The sequence below is a fragment of the Stigmatopora argus genome, chromosome 1 (assembly GCF_051989625.1).
Source record: "Stigmatopora argus isolate UIUO_Sarg chromosome 1, RoL_Sarg_1.0, whole genome shotgun sequence".
Taxonomy (NCBI): domain Eukaryota; kingdom Metazoa; phylum Chordata; class Actinopteri; order Syngnathiformes; family Syngnathidae; genus Stigmatopora; species Stigmatopora argus.
The window spans coordinates 17,977,083-17,997,024 of NC_135387.1; the positions used below are offsets into that span (position 1 = coordinate 17,977,083).

At 38.6% G+C, this 19,942-nt stretch overlaps 1 protein-coding gene and 1 long non-coding RNA gene across 3 annotated transcripts in view; one reads left to right on the forward strand and one right to left on the reverse strand.

The window, feature by feature from the left end:
* nlgn4xa (neuroligin 4 X-linked a) overlaps window positions 1–6,594 on the forward strand; it is a 38,923-nt gene extending 32,329 nt beyond the window's left edge. For both annotated transcript variants that reach the window (XM_077605441.1, XM_077605449.1), the window contains 3 exons: window positions 267–452; window positions 1,309–2,098; window positions 4,380–6,594. In XM_077605441.1, coding sequence (XP_077461567.1) covers window positions 267–452; window positions 1,309–2,098; window positions 4,380–5,268 — 1,865 coding nt within the window. In that variant the 3' untranslated portion in view covers window positions 5,269–6,594. The remainder of the gene's footprint in view (window positions 1–266; window positions 453–1,308; window positions 2,099–4,379) is intronic.
* Window positions 1–17,931, reverse strand: part of LOC144077601 (uncharacterized) — a 36,145-nt gene extending 18,214 nt beyond the window's left edge. Inside the window, exons 1-2 of the long non-coding RNA XR_013301054.1 lie at window positions 17,786–17,931; window positions 17,600–17,696 (exon numbers count right to left, since the gene is read on the reverse strand). This is a non-coding gene — a long non-coding RNA (uncharacterized LOC144077601). The remainder of the gene's footprint in view (window positions 1–17,599; window positions 17,697–17,785) is intronic.
* Window positions 17,932–19,942: the final 2,011 nt, after the last annotated feature.

Consider the following 19,942-nt stretch of genomic DNA (forward strand, 5'->3'; position numbering starts at 1 on the left):
AGTTGGCTGAAGCCTGAGCCAATTTGGCTTGGATTAGGGGTAAAGTACACGCTAAACCACCTCGCCAAGCAAACAACCTACAATAACATATTTGCTGGGAGTATTTTCAGCAGCAAATGGAAATTTAAATGTGATTCCTAACCCTGTGATTTACTCTGACCTAGCAGTCAGCTATAAAGTACCAATATCCGCCTCTCAATGTCATACAAAATTGTCAGTTGTAAAAACAGCGTCTGCTTATCTCCGGCTTCTATTCATCACTGCAGGGTTTCTGAGCACCGGAGACCAGGCAGCCAAGGGCAACTACGGCCTGCTTGATCAAATTCAAGCTCTCAGATGGATCAAGGAAAACATTCAGGCTTTCAAAGGAGACCCAAAACGAGTGACCATTTTCGGCTCTGGCGCCGGCGCCTCATGTGTCAGCCTGTTGACCCTCTCGCATTACTCGGAAGGTAAATCTCTCCAGTCACATATCCTGGGATATGCCATATTGATGAATCTATTTATTTATTTTTAACATTTTTTTTCCATTTCTTGTTCTTATTTTAGGATGTTTTGCGGTCTTCTTTCAATTAAAGTCATCACAATACATAATCTGTGCACCTGGAGTAATGTTATAAAAGAATTGCATTTCAAAATGATCTTCCTTCAAACTTCTTTCATTTTTTCCAATTTGGATCTATCATGTTTTGGTAAAACAGTATTGGATTAAATTTCCTTTTACTCAGCTCTGTGCCTTTGAGATCAGTAAATTACATCCATACAACTAAAACTGAAAGAATAAAGGTTAGTGATTTGACATTTAAAAAAATAAAAATAAAAGTATTTTCCGGCCTATATCGTAATTTCCGTTAGACTTTCCCTTTTTTGTGTATGACAAACTCTGAATGACTGGTTTTGAAACACATTTGACAGGAAAATGTGGTCTGATACTCTTCAATGAATTAATAGTGGCAGCAGCAAACGCTAGCTGTTGCTTAACAGGCCTAGATGATGGAGTATGAAGGAGAGATGTCTTTAGACCAGATTCTCCTTTGAAGGAGTCTTTATCGAGTTGTCATTTTAACTTGGCTGCTTGAGTATATAAATGCAAATATTTAAGTTGCAGTAAATCCCGAGTGTAGTAAAACACGAAGTAGTCTTTGTTGATTCGTCCTTTTTCCGTGAAGCAAGCAAAGGCCTAAAAAAAAAACGCAAGCAATCCAAATTTCTCCGTAGTTTATTGAAAGAATATTCAATTGTGACTATTTAAATTTTAAATGGAGTGACCTGCAAGAATTCCACTCATTCTTTTAATGCCATGTTCAGATATGTTTCAGAAAGCGATCATACAGAGCGGCACGGCACTCTCTAGCTGGGCAGTCAACTACCAGCCTGCTAAGTACACACGGGCCTTGGCCGAGAAGGTGGGCTGCAACATGCTGGACACGATAGACTTGGTCGAATGCCTGCAGAACAAAAACTACAAGGAGCTGATCGAGCAGTATGTGACACCGGCAAAATACCATATCGCTTTCGGTCCCGTGATAGATGGTGACGTGATACCTGACGATCCACAAATCCTCATGGAACAAGGCGAGTTTCTGAACTATGACATCATGCTGGGCGTCAATCAAGGCGAGGGATTCAAGTTCGTTGATGGGATTGTGGACAGTGAGGATGGTGTCTCCGCCAATGATTTTGACTTTGCTGTGTCTGACTTTGTGGATCATCTGTATGGTTACCCCGAGGGCAAAGACACACTACGTGAAACAATCAAGTTCATGTACACCGACTGGGCAGACAAGGAGAATCCAGAGAACCGTCGCAAGACCTTGGTGGCTCTGTTCACAGACCATCAGTGGGTGGCACCGGCAGTTGCTACAGCTGACCTTCATGCCCAGTATGGTTCTCCCACCTACTTTTATGCTTTTTATCACCACTGTCAGAGTGACATGAAACCCAGTTGGGCTGACTCAGCTCATGGTGATGAAGTACCCTATGTGTTTGGGATTCCAATGATTGGCCCAACGGACCTCTTCAACTGCAATTTCTCCAAGAATGATGTGATGCTGAGTGCCGTTGTCATGACTTACTGGACTAACTTTGCCAAAACAGGGTAAATATAATATTTTATTTATATATATATATATACACACATATATACACACATATATACACATACATACATATATACATATATACACATGCATACATATATACATATATACACATATACATATATACACATACATACATACATATATACACATACATACATATATACACATACATACATACACATACATACATATATACACATACATACATATATACACACATATACACATACATACACATACATATATACACACATATATACACATACATACATATATACACATACATACATATATACACATATATACACATATATACACATATATACACATATATACACATATATACACATACATACATATATACACATACATACATATATACACACACACATACACACACACACATACACACACACATACATACATATATATATACACACATATATACATATATACACACATACATACATATATACACACATTTATACACACACACATATATCCACACACATATATACATATATATAAATAAATATATATAGTAATTTCAATGTTATTACATACTTCATTAGAACCTTAATGGGACCATATGTAAATACTCCTCACTTGAGTGAACAGAGTAGGCCTTGAGCACGCTGTTACTGTTTGCTACTTCATCTTCCGAGGAGTGGCATATTGTTGGCGCATATGTTAGGCTTACTATGACAGGCGTTGTGTAGAATCCCACCAAATGCTAGCAACTCTGTGCCTATGATGCCAAATGCAGTCACTGTTGTAGAGCAATCATTTTTTTTATTATCGAACACTCCACACTCTAGCTTAGAGAAACAGATTTCATAGTTAGAGCCTGTAATAATCAAAACATTTAGTAGATATGCTGCCTTGCAGATATAATACGTTATAATATTGATGGCGCATTTGGCAAAGTTGAGTACGACAGGCGTGCTTACATTAAACAAAGTGCAACGATTTTACTCATCCCACTGCACATTCTGGTCGCTGCTGTTCCACTCAACTCCTGGAGATGACAGTAATTCTGCAGCAAATCATGCATAACAAGACGTTTTGCCTGCCTGGGTCAGAATGATAATGCTAATGCTGCTCTAGGTTACTGCTACGGCCGGCCGAATTTCAGTGCTCAAAAGAGTGTTACCTGATAGTCTGACCAAAATACAGCAATATCAAGAGATACCAACATTTTCATATGGATTGTTTACATATATGAATTCATTTCAATGTGGATTTGAATCCCGGCTTTTTTTTTAATCCTCTCTGTATCAATAAATCATTAAACTCAAACGGGTTAGATCTCCCAGGTAAACCTAATTAGAGGGAAACTACTCTAGGACATTGATTTATATTAGCAAATCACAACTGTTATGCATAATCTGGAATAAGGTTACCACAGAGGTAAACTATTCAGTCCTTTTTAAAAGGAAAGAAAATGATGCACTTTAATGATGCTCCTAACAAATCGTTTGTGCATTACTTTGAGTGAAAACGTTTTTGTTCCGATAGTGTAAAAGTGCAATAATCTGTTATCTTCAATCATTCAGAATGCTGCATTTCAGCATCCAGAAACGTTTGCAGTTGGCTCAGAAATACCCAAATAATTCTTTTTCAAAAGATATATTGACATCTTCTCTACTACTTTTAATGGTGCAGATAGATAGGTTTTTGACAGTTGCTTGATGACCACTATGCCTCAGCAAGGCTGCAATGTCAGCAATGAGACGGGGGAGTAATGTTTATTGCTGAATTAATGGTTAGTGAGCTGTCGGTGTGAAGGTATCAAAATTACCTCTTAAAGTTTCTTATGATTTCCTAGTATTGCATTAAATTAACAAGCCTCCCTTCCGCAGAAAAATAAATCTGATGCGCAACAACACACAAGCTTGTGCTACAAAAACACTGACGAAGCTTTAGTTGCTAAGCTATGATGTGTTCTAAGTGAGAAAGAACACGTGGTGTGGCAACCGCCTCTGAACTGGTGACTGTACATCACTCTACCAGGACTTCACGTTCCTCTGGCTACATCACTTCGATCATTCCTAAATCCAAATAGAAGTTGTTATTCGCTGTGCTAGGTCTCACTTCCTGTGCACCTAAATTCCATCACAGAGCTGAACATTCTTAAGACAGAGCTTAAAGTACTTATAATAAATATAAAATAAAATACTGTAGCTTCAACGGATGAGAGCTTTTAGGCAATATTGATTGCAATGTCCCTATTTTGCCACTGTGCTGAATGCCTTTGCGATTTGTCATATTTTTCAGTGACCCAAATCAACCAGTACCACAGGACACAAAGTTCATTCACACAAAGCCCAACAGATTCGAGGAGGTAGCTTGGACCAAGTATAACCCCAAAGATCAGCTCTACCTTCACATTGGTCTGAAACCCCGAGTCCGAGACCACTACCGTGCCACCAAGGTTGCCTTCTGGCTGGAGCTTGTGCCACATCTCCACAACATCAATGAGTTTTTCCAATACGTGTCAACCACAACCAAAATACCTCCACAGGATACCACACCGTACCCTTACACCAAGCGCTTCCCGGGTAAAAACAACTGGCCCTCTACCACCCGCCATCCCGGGGTGCCTTCCAGCAACACCAAGCGCACCACAGACCAGCGCAAGAGCGACGATTTCATCGACGAATCGACCGTATTGATCGAGACCAGGCGAGACTACTCCACCGAACTGAGCGTCACCATCGCCGTGGGCGCCTCCCTCCTGTTCTTGAACATCCTGGCCTTCGCCGCACTATACTACAAAAAAGACAAGCGTCGCGCCGATTCAACGCGCCACGTCCCCACCCCACAGCACAACTCGACGCCGGTGGACGCGCCCTCTTCTGCCAACGACGTGGCTCACCTGCAGAGCGACGAGTTAATGACGCTGCAGATGAAGCAGCAGCAGTTGGAGCACGCACATCAGCTGGAGTCCATGCAAGTCCACGACGCGCTCCGCCTCAATTGCCCGCCCGACTACACCCTTACGCTGCGCCGTTCGCCCGACGACATACCGCTGATGACGCCCAGCACCATCACCATGATTCCAAACTCGCTGGCTGGCATGCAGCCACTGCACAACTTCAATACTTTTGGGGGCAGCCAGAACAGTAGCACCCTGCCACATGGCCACTCCACCACACGGGTATAGCTCTCCTGGGATTGGACAGCCCCAGATTCCCACTGAGACCAAGAAGTGACTTGACAAAGGCAAATGGAAGTGAGGGTCTATGTGAAGCACAGACTCCAAAATTTATGATAGAAGCTATTTTGCTACACTGCCTTCATGACAAAGCATATATAGTCAATTGATGTCTTTTTAACAAAGAAAATATGAATTGTGAATGTCACTACAGTAATAAATATTTGGAGCTAACCATCTTGGTGTTTTATCAGCAGAAAAACAAAAAAAGTTTATGACTGACTTTCTATTCATCTACCAAAAAAAAAATGGAAAAAAATTAAGAAAACTAATGCATTGCCGCAACAGGAATACAGAGAATGCTTCTGGAATCTCCTTGTTGATTATAAATGTTTCATTCTCCTTACTGGGTAACAAAAGATGACTTCAAAAATAGTGGCGATAAAAAAAAAAAGAGGATAATTCATAATCCTCCTGGTGTTTTTAGTTTGGCAGTTTCATTCTGAGCTTTCTGTTGAGGTGCTCAGATACTCAAATACTGTATATAGATAAAACATCATTCTGTTCCCCTTAGTTTTTTTCCTCCCCAGCTCAACCAAAACAAGCCTTTGAGAGTTGTGCATTTTGGGCCTCTGAGCTATGATGTAAATAGTTATATTGTTTTGTGACATGTGTTAATGCAGAATGTCTGCAAGCAAGTTTTATCTCAATTCCAGACTTGACAAGTGACAACTAATTTGACCTGCTCTCAGTTATTTCTTTTTTTATGAGTTGGGGGTATTTGCAATTGTATTCATGTTATTTATTTCTGCCTGCAAAGTAGCCAGAAATATGATTTTTTTAAAGCAGTACCAATATTATTTGTATAGGAATAAATGTGACAATATATGTTATATAGTTTGAATTCTACTCATATGCTAGCAATATGTAAAGTATTTTGTCAAGCTTGTGATATATTTTGGGTTACAAAGGAAGTGAATGAATGTAAATAATATTCTATTTATTATAATGAAATGAATGCAGAGGAACCCATCAATGTTTTTTGTTTTGCATAAATTATGCTCAACAGGGAAGAAAGGACATCTGCTAAATCTATTTAAGAAAACAAAAACAAGCAAATAAGGAAATTTCAAATTTGTTAGTTTTCTTATATACACTATTTGTTTGCTATTTTGCCTTAAGTGATTATAGAGATACTATTTCTGGCTGGACACATGTATAAAGTTTTTCTGCAAAGTTTTTAATAAAAGATCAAAGTATTTTCTATAAGGAGAGAGGGGAAAAAAAATCAAAGACAAATGATTTTTATTGGCTTTAAGCTTTAAATGTGTCCCATTTTTTCCACAAATGACACCAGGTCCTTGGATCGTTTTTCACCCTTTATTTTTATTTTACTCGTGAAAGCTGCTCGTTCGGCAGTGGGGATGCTGTTTGATCCAACAGAGGGTCTGCTCATCCCACCCACTTGATATGTGTATGCAGAAAATGCAGCAAATATATGACAAAAGACCAAAACCCCTCTGGCCGTCCATAGGTTTGCACAATATGTGCCGACGAACAAAAGCTTTCTCTGGTAACGCCGTTCTTTGGCAAACAATCAACCTGTTGGGACAAGCCCAAAAACGACTTGAAAATCACATCACGTCGTTTGCTTGAAAGAGTAAGAGAGTTGTGAGAATTAATTATATCTCGGCTAATCATTTGCCACCCAGCCATGCTCTAATGTAGTTAGCCTTCACCAACTGCACCTGTTTCACTTGAAGTCATATTTCACTAACAGATTGTCCTTCAAACTTGATATTGAGCTTTTGTATTCACTTCAATTCAATTCAAAAGCCTTTATTGTCATCATACACAGCTGCGTATAACGAAATTGGTGGTGCTACTCCAAGGTTTTCAAAGTGTGTTTTCCCAGTAAAAAACATAAATAATAGTATAAAGGTATAAAAAGTCACATCCCGGCTAAGTGAATTCTAAACTATTGCACAGTCTAAGAATGCATTCAAGTTTTTTCACTTGATCTTTAGATGTATTATTTCGCAGTTTTGACAGAGGAGTAGGCTTTTATTGTATCAAAATATAATAAAAGAGTGCAAAACAAATTAACTGGTTTAACACACTATAAAAGCTGAACATACTGTAATGCTCAAGCACTGGATATTACAGTATTGTACATTAACTGATCCATTTTGTTTTCATCCGAATTGCGCAGTAACAAAACTGAGAGTCCCTCATACCTCAAATTTTGCCTTGCAACATAAACATAAAAATATCTGCCAATTGATAGCTTGTAACTGGAACATATCAATAAGTTTAACGCTGCCCGTATCGTAACTGAACATAACCCGCTTAAATGATCCTTCCCTCCATGGGAGAGGAATTGAAATTGAAAGATTTGATTTTAAACGATTTTATTTCAACCTTAATAATAAAAAATAAAAAAAATCTCTTATTTGAATACTTCTTAGCGTAGCTCAATGAATGATTCCTATACGGCTCACAACTCTTAACCAATGAGAAAATTCATAAATTTAACAATCATGGTACTAGCTTTTAAAAAAATATATGCTAATACATGGACAAATGTTAGATTTTAACTTGCCTGTTAAATCAGATTTCACAGATAATCTGCAGACTAAATAAGCGGACCCGAAAGTCCCACTATCTCATTTTTTCACACAAATTAAATGATAGAATCTAGTCAAAGAGTATTCAAATATAAATGAATTTATAATTCATTTTACGTTGCGCTAATCCTCGTCAAAGTCATGGAGGCGCTGGACTGCCCAACACTGAATTGGTTGCCTGCCAATCAAAGGGCATACGGAGACGAACAACCATTGACGCACACACAGCCTACCACCCATGTTTTTAGGATGTGGGATGAAACCAGAGTACCTGGAGAAAATCAACACGGACACGGGGAGAACATGCAAACTCCACAAAGGTAGGTCCGGACCCATCGGGATTGAACCCCTTGATCTCAAAACTGTGAGGCAGACGTGCTAACCACCCATTCACCTTGCCGCCACTATTGAAATTGTACAAGGAAGATAATTTATGTTACGTTGCCACGCTGCACAGCTGAAACCGGTTTTAAAAAGGTAAGGATTCCAGGAAGCACCTTAGGCTCCTTTAACATCAGATATCAGGCACCCAATGAATGGTAAATATCTTACATTTCCTAAATTAAACTCAAGCAAGCATAGTAATTGAAAAACTAATAATTTATCATCTAAAATGGTGAAAACAGGGATTTTTTTCACTGGCATGCTTTTGGCAACGCTAGGGCCAACAACGGCAGCCAAAGCCTAGTGTTTAGCCCTGCCGTCACTCGTGTGCGGTCGATTGGTCGCCGGTCTTTTGTTCACCGTCTTTTGGTCACCGGTCTTTTGGTCGCCGGTCTTTTGGTCGCCGGTCTTTTGGTCGCCGGTCTTTTGGTCGCCGGTCTTTTGGTCGCCGGTCTTTTGGTCGCCGGTCTTTTGGTCGCCGGTCTTTTGGTCGCCGGTCTTTTGGTCGCCGGTCTTTTGGTCGCCGGTCTTTTGGTTGACCCGACCACGACAACGGGCGACCAAAAGACCGGCGACCAAAACACCGACGACCAAAACACCGACGACCAAAACACCGACGACCAAAACAACATGGTCTACGCATCAATAAAAGCCAACAATGGCCATGAGCAGTTTCACTGAGCCGACGTGTGAGTGTATAAGAGTTTGTATGTACATGCGTTGTCCCTTTAAGAAGCTACGTCAGTCAGGGTCTTAACAAGTTCTCCAACAAAAAACAATAAAAGTCCGGGAAATTTGGAGCTTTTCTTTAGCCTAATAATTACTAGGGCATGAAGTATGACTAAATAGTAATACGCAGTTTGTATTTAGGGAATTTGAGCAACAATTTAAATGGTAATTATCACTTACCTTCCGGGCAACCAAAAGACCGGCGACCAAAAGACCGGCGACCAATCGACCGTGTACCGCCCTCACTTGTTAATTTCTTCAGTAAAAATGTTTTGAACAAAACAATAGAATAGGCTACTTATCAGCTGATCCTCATCTTTCTTGGGGGTAAAAAAAATAATGAAATAATGAAACTAAATGGCAGTGGCCACGCCACGCATGTAGAAGCCTATCTTCCGCTACATCACTGACTGGGCTATGGCGAAATGGGAGTAAAACTGTGTTTTGTACTTTTTGGGGGGATTTATTGTACCAAGGAACTGAACGTTGTGGCTCCCATATATTGAATTCTGTAAAGTTGCCTCTGAGGTGATAGTGTAACTTTAAAGCTCATGGGACTTATTGGTCTCTACCAGGTGTCATTCAGTCTTGCTCCTGCATCGCCAAATGAAAAGATGATGCAAGGTGATGAATGTTGGCTGGCTCATAGCAGGGCAGCAAGCAGCATTTCATTTGCCAGCTGCGGGAGGCAACAAATTGGGTTTCTTCCGCCAAATATATAGCGCTCTGTTTCATACCTTGAAATCTAATCATGACCTTTCATTCAGAGGCTACTGGTCCATCTTATTTGGTCTTAATTCCCTTTGCAGTAATGGTTGAACCAGAGATGGGTTTTAACCTTCACTCCCAACTAAAACACACATGGATTGCCCCAGTCCTCAATTGTCTTCTCTATTAAATCAAATAATACTGAAGAAGAGAAAAAGAAAAAGAAAAAATCACTCTGTCCTCCAGCGAAGAAATCATGTATAAGCCTAGAAACAAACTTGACCACCTATGATTGCATTTTGTTGAGATTCAAAAAAATGTGGGCTTCCTCCTGTTTTTAATCTCTCTCTCTCACTACTACTACTTAAGTATTGTTAGCCAAGATGTTGCTGCGTTCCTTTGTTAGACTGTTAGATTAAAAATGTGTTTGTAGAGGGTGGGATTCACCTGTGTCCTTATCCAGAAACAATTTCCTATTTCTGCCCTGAAATCCTGTGTATTTACGCCTGTGGTGTGAAATGTTTCTTTTTTCATTTGTGATGCTCTCCTCAAAACAAAGACAACTGGAGCCATTCTCTCACAAGGAGTGGGTCACAATACCTATTGACCGGATTACACATCTTGTTGTGAATTCCACAAACCACGTGACTGAAATGTATTGACTTCGATCCATAAGCGGTATATCCAGCAAGGATGGGTCGCGGCAGGTAATAGAAGCATTGCATTCATTCATTCCTCTTCCGTACTGCTTTTCCGCACAAGGGTCACGGCGGGTCCTGGAGCCTATCCCAACCAACCATAAGTAGCAGGCGGGGGGACACTCCAGATTGGTTGCCAGCCAATCACAGTGCACAATGAAACAAACAACCAGTCATGCTCATAATCACACTCCCACCAAGTGGGAATCAAACCCAGACTGCACACACCGAATTCAGGTTAAAGAAACAACACACTGCTGTGTGGCCTGTGGTTGAAACTATATGCTAGCAAATGAGCTGCCACCAATGGTGAAGTCATCCTGCCTGAAACACAGTTGGCTAATGCATGAACCCTACTTATTCATATCACTTGGCACCAAATGCAATTTGGAGCTCTGCACACTGAGAGCAGTCCGGCTTGTACCATTCTAGGTAGAATGAATCTCATGGGGATGCTACCATCAAAAGATGTATTGGCGCGGACTGTCACAGCAGCAAGGGGAAGCAAGCCAAAGTTCAGTCAGAATTACACCCAGAGAACAAGCTGTTGAAGGCACATTATTTGATAAATGTGAACGTTATCATATAACAACCATAATGAACATTTGGCTGCATCTGTTGTTTGATTAGTTTTTCATGATCAGCAGAGTACCAAGTGGATGTAAGCTCTGATTGCCAATGAGTATAGTGTCAACTACTCTGATCGTAATTCCTGACTATGACTATTTATTTGGAGGGTTGCCTTGAGTTTTCAAGTTAACTTGCTTATAATGCATATAATACATATCTCAAAGCAACCATACTAATTTAAATGAATTGAAATGCGAAAAAAAATACATTGACAAATACATTAAAAAAACATATACATTAGTCATAAGTGTGTTGTAATTCTTGAAAGTCATTCAAAATGATCAAGCAATCCATTGTTTAGATGCTGTGTGTATGCTAAAAATCTGGCAGTGAATGAGTATTGATGGGGTCCTATCTTCAAATATTGTCTGCATCTGTTAAAAAATACTTTTTCTCAGAACCACCACTCATATCCCTCACTGAAAAATAGCAAGCATACGGCTTTGAAATAATGGTTTGTTTACCCACTCTGCTTGATAATTGCTCTCTCGCTAAGTCATCTTCATGTGACGTCATTTTTTTAAATTATATGTATTATCATCATCATTGCTATTCATTCATTTATGTTCGAAGCCACTTATCCTCACGAAGGTCGCGGAGGTGCTGAAGCCTATTGCCACTAATTATGGCAGTGAATCGGTTGCCAGGCAATCGCAGGGCACATGGAGTCAAACAACCTTTCACTCTCACTATCAGACCTATGGAGAATTTGGAGTGTCCAATTAATTAGCCTACTATCCATGTTTTGGGGACTTGGGAGGAAACTGGAGCCACACATGATTTCAATGCTCAGCTTTTTATTTTAAATGCTATTAATCACCTTTTTGGAAAAAGGCTTTTCAAGTATACATTTGGATTTTTTTCTTCTTCACAAAATAACAAACCAAACAAATGAACAGCAGGAGGGATTTCTTCCCAAAGGCCTGGATTTGTCGAAGCTTTTGTGTTTTGATGTAGCCCAGGTGTGAAAAGATTTACCCAACTGCAGTCTTGCAAGACCTCACCTTCAAATTTAATTAAATCAAATCGATTGGATCAAGAGCAGATGTGCTTTCCGTGCTGGGGTAATCAGAACAGACATGGTATATTTGCCGGATTATTTGTTAGGTTTTTCCACTCTGGTTGCCATAATCCACTCACCATTTAATTTATCATTGCAAAGCTCCTATTGTTTAGGACTTGTTAGCTTTGTGGATTACTGCGTTTAAGATGCATTTGCCAGGTTTCTTTTCAGGGCATTTTCAGACACTGTAACCGTCGAGCATGGCCATTTTGGCAAAGGAACCGCAGGTTTTCTATATACTTTTTTATATTAAGACGTAGTGAAATATATGTTCTTTGATGAACAATAAAAAAATGATGTGATCTGAAATTGATGAATGAATGACCAATATTGAGGGTTTCATTTGTTGAAGAAAATGTTATTATTGGTGGAAAATAAAAATGTGATCACAGGCCAAGTTGGTACATCCATGTTAGGAACCAAGACCGAGGTTAGTTTATTATTGGTGCAAATTCTAAATAGCCTACACAGTGCCAGCTAAGTTCTTCCTTTATTTTAGACTCACATGGAAATTTTCCAAGCCTGTGGCTTTCCCTGAGTAGAGACCCAAAAATCAAAAGCTAGCTTTACCCCTGAAGCAGGGATCACATGAAGGCTCTTTTAATAAAGAAAAAGGAAATTTATCCTATTGATGATATTAGCAAGGGTTCAGAAACTCTTGTGTTGTGTGTTTGGCTTAAGATATTTATTTTTTTCCTCATTTGTCATTGCACAGTAAACCTCAACTTGTGATAGAAATTAACAGCTTGACGCAATTTTTTTCCAAGAATTGTTTTCTAACTTTGCCACTTTCATGCAGGGCAAGAGAAGAATACAGAAACACCACCAACAACAACAAAAACTACAGAATAACAAAAAGGAAGACAATTCAAGGGAGAACTCGACAGCTGGGGCAATTCTGAGTCAAGGTGCTTTGCTTTTATCGACACCGTTTGATATCTGTTGCAGAGCATTTTTGCTCATGGCAATTAAACATCGTTTGTGCAAAAAGGCCAAAATCTCTCGTAGAAATCCTGATGTTGCACTACAGTGTTGTTTCGATAAAATAAACTGCACTATCTTTCTAGTCAGCTGAGCAAAGAATTATAGTATAGTATATAAAAAATATGATGGCAATAAATGATTAAATCTATTACATGCTACATCAATCACATGCAGATGTATAAGAGGCTTCAGGGGCAAAGGGCACAAGCATTCAGAACAGCCTGTCAAGTTTAGGTGTAGAGGGATCGAAAACCACAAGGCTCATTTAGTCTTGTGACACCAAAGGGCCTTCATTTACATGCCGCCGCATGATCCTCAGTCAACTGGCCTGAGGAGAACAACCAAGGTGAATAAATTGCGCAGTTAACTGGTATGGATGTTTGGTTTCAGGCTTGGTTAGAATGCTGAATTAGCAAGTGCTGATGTGCCCCTGGAATTTAGAGCGCTCTTCCTATTATGCTGTATAATCGAGTCCCCTTTCCGTTCTGTCAGCTCGGTGATATATTGGTTAAAGTACAAATCTAAAAGGTGACAGCGCTCTGCACATAAAATAGATTAGACATGACAAGCTGGAGTTGAGCTATAGACTGATGATGGGATCAGAGAGACAGAAAGTTTCTGGTCCTAAGAGTGCTTTGTCAAACCATTCCGAGGCTCTCCTGCTCCTTCGGTCCAATTATTGACTAGCCTCGAGAGCCATTAACCACATGTTCCAATCGGTTGGTGTGATCTTAAGGCTCAAACTACTTGACTGGCCAATATTGTAAGGGTGCAAATGACTTTGAGTGCCTGATTGTAGGAAAGGTCCTGCTTTCTGGTCCCAAGGTTAATCGCTATTATGTCTCAAAGAACATAGCAGTATTATAAGTGGTGTATTAGATACAGAAGCTATGTATGTCTTGTTGATCACTGGGATTCAAAATGAAATCGTTTTTAAAATACAGTAATAAAATTGAACATAACAGGCCATACATTTGTTTTTAAATAGGTGGAGGACTGGTCCATACATATGCAGAACCCAAAACAAAATGACAAATCCCAACTAAAAAAGAAGTGGAAATAATGTGTGGGAATTAAATTTGTCACTTGATTCTGACTAATAAAGATAATACTTGAGTGAGTTCCAGACTCTTTCTCTCCAATCTCTATCTGGCTAGTTTGTTTGGAACATGAAAACTTTATGATAATAATTAAACATTAAATTAGAGACATAACACAAAAACTGGTAATTTTTCAAACGTTATTTTAATGTATTAGTTTCAATTGTCAGCAAACGGCGGTTTTGAAGATGCTCTCTTATATCATAAGTCATAGCTTAATATATCGTATTTGGTGTATTTTCACTGGAATATTGGGTTTGAAAATGCAAAGAACGTCCTTCTTCGAGCGATTCTACTTTCTCTTTTTACCCTGGCAGTCGGTTGGATTTCTTTCGAAGTGTCATGTAGGTGAGCTTTGCTATCATATAATCAATTTATATATGTAAAGGAGAAGGAAGCGTTTTTTTTTTTTTTTAAACGGATCCCATCGATAGGGTGTCTGAAAAAAGAGAGCAGGATCATTTCAGAACAGAGTCAATCCAATAACTTCAAAAACAGTCAGGCACTGTTTTTTTCACAATACGAGTGATAGGCGAAATCAATTATTATCAATAAATAATTTGGCGAGTCCATCCCATCAGGTGACATGCAAGCTATCTTTCAATTTTAGTGTCTTGGCCTCCTGCTGATTGGCATACGAGCATCTTACAAAAAACAGAATCCCCTATTTGCCCACCTGCTGCTTATCCACATTGTCCTCGGTGATAGAATTTTGTATCAAAGAGCATCCGAATAATTTGTGTTTACAAGTGTAAATTGACCATGTTTTTATTCATCAAAAAGAAGTGTGTAGTGTGAGTGTAAGTATGTGTTGGCGGGATTTGGTGAAAATTGTCAACGACTTAAATCATGACATTCTCTATCCAAGATGAAGTTGGCATGCATCAGACGTTGCAAAGGAATATGCCAACGGATTTAGAACCCTGTACGCTCGCTCATGTAAATTCATATACTACATTGTCTGACTGTAAATGTAGCCAATAACTACAACCTTTGCTATGAAATCCAGTTACATTCATGCATTTCACTGTGAGTATAGCAAGTCAATATCATTGTAAACAACAAGAAAACTAATAACCTATTGGTAAACTATTATCTTTACGTGTATACTATAATTGCTTGTTTAGTCCAAACCACAGAAATTTACTGCAGGTTAAAAGTGTTAAACTGCCTGTTTCCAAAGTCACCGTTAATTTAAAAAAAAAATAATAATAATAAAAAATATGTATATTATTTTACATACATCCTGAACTGGTTTGATTTCAATCTTTGTAAATGACAAATTGAAAGATGAGCAAGATTTGTAACTGCACTTCACAGATGTACCTAAATCTTTAAGAGCTTTATTATGACTCAATATCAAAATAAGAATTATATTAATTTTGAAGAATCAACAATCCATATGGCATATTGAAATTATCACCATTATCCAGTCATCCTCCAGCTGTGATTGGCAGTACATTTAGCCATAGGGTATTTTGCTATCACACCGGCAATCCTCAGGCTGAACATTTTTATTTTATTTTATTATTTTTTTAAATATACTTAATTATATTCTTTAAAGCAAGGGAAAATGGAGAGGTAGGTTGGAGTGGTGATCATTTCTTTATGGCAGCCAGACTCTCTGGAGATGACCTACTGAGTATTGCGCCTGGCAGCTACAATTATCACTCGGCTCAATGATTGTTTGATATCTGCCAGGGTAATTTAGTGGGAAAGATTGAGCTGAGATTTTTTTACACTCCCTTTGCAATGTAAATGACCCCTTGTGCATAGCATGAAGATGATTTTAGCAACATCAGTGAGCCGCTACGTTACTCAACATTTGTTCAAGGGCTTTGCTGCAGCAATATTTATCAAGCTCGATACGTATGAGTTTTGATCATGGCAATTTTAACCAAGCGCTGAACTAGAAGAATGTTAAAGTCATCTCCAAAATGTTTGTATGTGTCTGTGTGTCAGTCCAAAGAATGTGGAGTGACAAATGGAGCAAAATCAAAGCATCATGAAAAGACAAAAGAATAGTCGTATTCTCTTTCATTTGTTGCCATCTCACTGTACTGCAGATTTTTTTTAAATAATTTGTAATTTTATATTGCATATTTTTCACCACATCACTGGATTGACTATTTACAGAGGCGTATTTACAGAGCCACTTTAACCACTTTGGCTACCCTGAGGTTAAAAGCCAGATAGTTCCCATCTTTCTTTGTGAAGTTTGCATCTTCTCCCCATGCTTGTCCCAAAAACATACATTATCCATTGTACAGTTTAAAATGTCTTTTATCGCGGCTTCACTTATTGCAAATTCACTTCTTATAACCCCGCTTTTTTTTCTGTTATTGTTAAATATATATTTTTTAAGTTCATAAAAATGAGAAAATCCATGCTGAAACTCGTAAGCGGAAGCCATTCTTGCTACTAGGACTCAGCCTTGAAGAAAAAAAAAGGGGTTATAATAGGGGTGACCCTACTTTGTGATTTTTCGATTATCGCGGCTATGTCTAGTCTACATTAACTGCGACTATCCATCCATCCATCTATCTAGTCATCCATCCATCCATCCATCCATCCATCCATCCATCCATCCATCCATCCAGCCAGCCAGCCAGCCAGCCAGCCAGCCAGCTATCCCTCTATCTCTCTATATATCTATCTATCCTTGGCAATGTTCATCAATATATTATCAAAAGGCACAAGTCTACCACTGATGCTTCTTTTCACAGATGCACATTAATCATTTCTATATCAACCACGGCTGCTGCCACTTTCATCTATAAATGACATATGTCCTCTTCTTGCTAAAGAGTAACTTTCCTCTTCATCTTAATCTTGTACCTAAATACCATACTATGAATAATTCAAACATAACTAATCATTTTCTCCAAACTGAAGTTATGCATGGGTAATCCAGCAAAGAAAACACAAAATGAACTGTGATTTAACATCACAGAATAATTCTTGTTTACACTGGAACAATTCAAGTGTTCCCTTCTTTGCATGTGTTCTTTTCAAATGTGTGTATGGTTTTTTTTTTAAATTACAGAGCAGTGATTAAAATTTTGGTGAAGTGAAAAGTGCTGACCAAGGGAGCTCATGAAACTTCTGAGTAGCAGAACAAAAAAACAAGGGTTGGTTAGAGAACCCCAGAATTCAGCACACTTTCTGTCAATTCAGCTTAATCATTACAGTAATTGCATCCAATGCACACAATTTAAATACACCTTTTGCAGCCATTTTAAACAACAGGTTAGCGTATTACCCAGTTCAGTGAGGCTCATGGCTTGGGGGACACTGACATCATCAATCAAATTTGCAAACATATGTCCCTTCCAGTCACAATTTGTTAGCAGCAGTTAACTGTCTGTTTAAAATCTCATATTTTCATTCTTTGTGTATAAAAAAAGCCATTCTTACCTTTACTTAGCAATGATATCCATGTACCAAAAATCACAATCCAGTCCTCAAGCACCCCTATCCAGTCTGTTTTGCACCTCTCTCTCCTCCAACACACCTGAATCAAATAATTGGAATCGTTATGAGGGTTTTGGACAGCTTGCTGATCAGGTGATCATTTGACAATATGAGAAAAAGTTCATTCACCAGCATATTTGTTTTGATTTTTAGCAAACATGCTGCTTCTCTATCAAAAATTAAAAACTTATAGGAACGAGATCTTCAAACAACATTCACTTGGTCCAGGGTTTTTGGAGGCTGTGCATTAATCATCAGTATGGGCTTGACTTGCTTTGATCCAATTTAAAGTCATACACTGTTGTGCACTATTCTATTCATTCATTTTCTGTACCGCTTGTCCTCACAAGGGTGCGACCCTTGCACTATTCTAGTTATCTAAATTTCAAATTGGAAAACTCTAACGGTCTAACCCTTCCATAAATTAGACCCATTTGGACCAAACATAATAGGATTTTTTTTAATTTGGCTTGGAAAGTTTAGGGAGGGGGATTTTTCTTTTAACTGTATCTATGGTGAAAGTCATAATCGCTCCAGATTCCATAATATACATTTTTGGGATCTTATCAGAAGGACTAGATTTCCTGAATCTACATATTTGAACTAGCATTAAATACATAGTATAGCATGGTGCTGTTGGTTGAGTAAAAATAATGCCTACTATAGAGCCTCCCATACAAAATAGCACACAAAAACAAGCTGTTTTGTCTTCTTGTCACGATCAGTGGATTCATATATTCATGCATATACCTGCGCCTCAATGTCCTCTACTATTTTGTCAAGTTGTTTTAACAATTTGTGTTATATTTCACCACAATGAGCTGGAAATATCAGTTTTTCCACAAATAAAATTTACTTTTAAGGAATTTAGGTCCCAGGTGACAATGATTCATTTAGTACAGTCGTCTCTTTGCATTTGTTCTTCATGTTTTATAATGTTTTTCACTCCAAGTTATGCTGCAGATGTTCTTGCATGTTAAAAATCAGTGGTGTATTCATCATTAAAGGTGAGTTAGTCACTTATTTCCTATAGTGGCAATATCATGGGGCAGGGCGAGTAAGACAATAACAAATTCAAGTAAACCGTCCTGCTCTCACCGTGTGACAGTGTGAAAGATGACCGACTGCATCTTTTCTACTTCGCTTTTAGTACTTGATAAATGGAGCTGTCCAAACGTGGCACAGTTCAGCTCCATCCTCATGTATGAGCTGGCCATTGACAGTTTTGAATTATTGGAAATTCTAGCAACACCAGTCAAGTCCAGGAGGCACTCAAAATGAACATCCCTAAGATGTGAGAATGAATCCCAGTGTCTTTGAATATATGTAATCACACCAGTGAGCAAGTCATTGCATGAATATTGAATGGAATGAACTTCTCCAACAAAAAGCTTCTTCAACTTTACATTGAACAAAATAAGAAATAGATAAAAATTGGCAGAAATATTGTATAAAATTGCCCGGTAAATGACCCTTTCAAATCTATGACTTTTCACAAGTTTGCTGCATCACTTCCCTGATTTGTGATGCCATTCAAGTTCTAGTCCTTGTCTTTGAATTGCACTTAAAGAAAGGCACTCATTTGAAACAAAAGATGCCTTCAGAGGCAATATTACGTTTTTGTGGTGTAAATGCAACAAAGCTTAGGCTGAGTAATGAACTCTGGCGAGGCCGGTCTAAGTCTTTAGAAAAGTGCTGACTTTAAGGCAACAAAAAAAATGCTAATAAATTCTCTAAGTGAAGAACCATTACGGGGGAAGCATGCAAATGACAGGTGAAGAAATAATCTCCAAGGTAGTATTGATTCTCCTCCACAAGCGCCTTAATGTTCAGCTTTTAATTAGATATTGATTTGCATTGTCAATGAGTTTTTCAAACTAGCATCTTCCTTTTTGGGGCTATTCATGTTTAGACTAAAATGTAATATATTTCTTTTATTATAAAAGCTGAGCACAATGTTAATAGTATTTATGTTAAAAAAAATGTTGGAGTGGTAGCTAGTGGAGGGAAGTACCAGGAAGAACTGGATGAAAATACTGTAAAAATATGTACAACCAACATGCCTAATATTTGGAAACAGTGTAGATACCCATTTGTATCTCAGAACAACACAAAATCACTGTGTCTGATTATATTGAGCAGACCGCTAAAGACATTGCTGCGGTTAAGGATGCCAATGTGTTTCCGGCGACTCGGGGGACATTTATATCAATATGCTCTTGCTCCCAAAATGATTGCGCCAGCAACCATTAATCATTGATTTCTTGATGGAATTGGCCTCCGAGA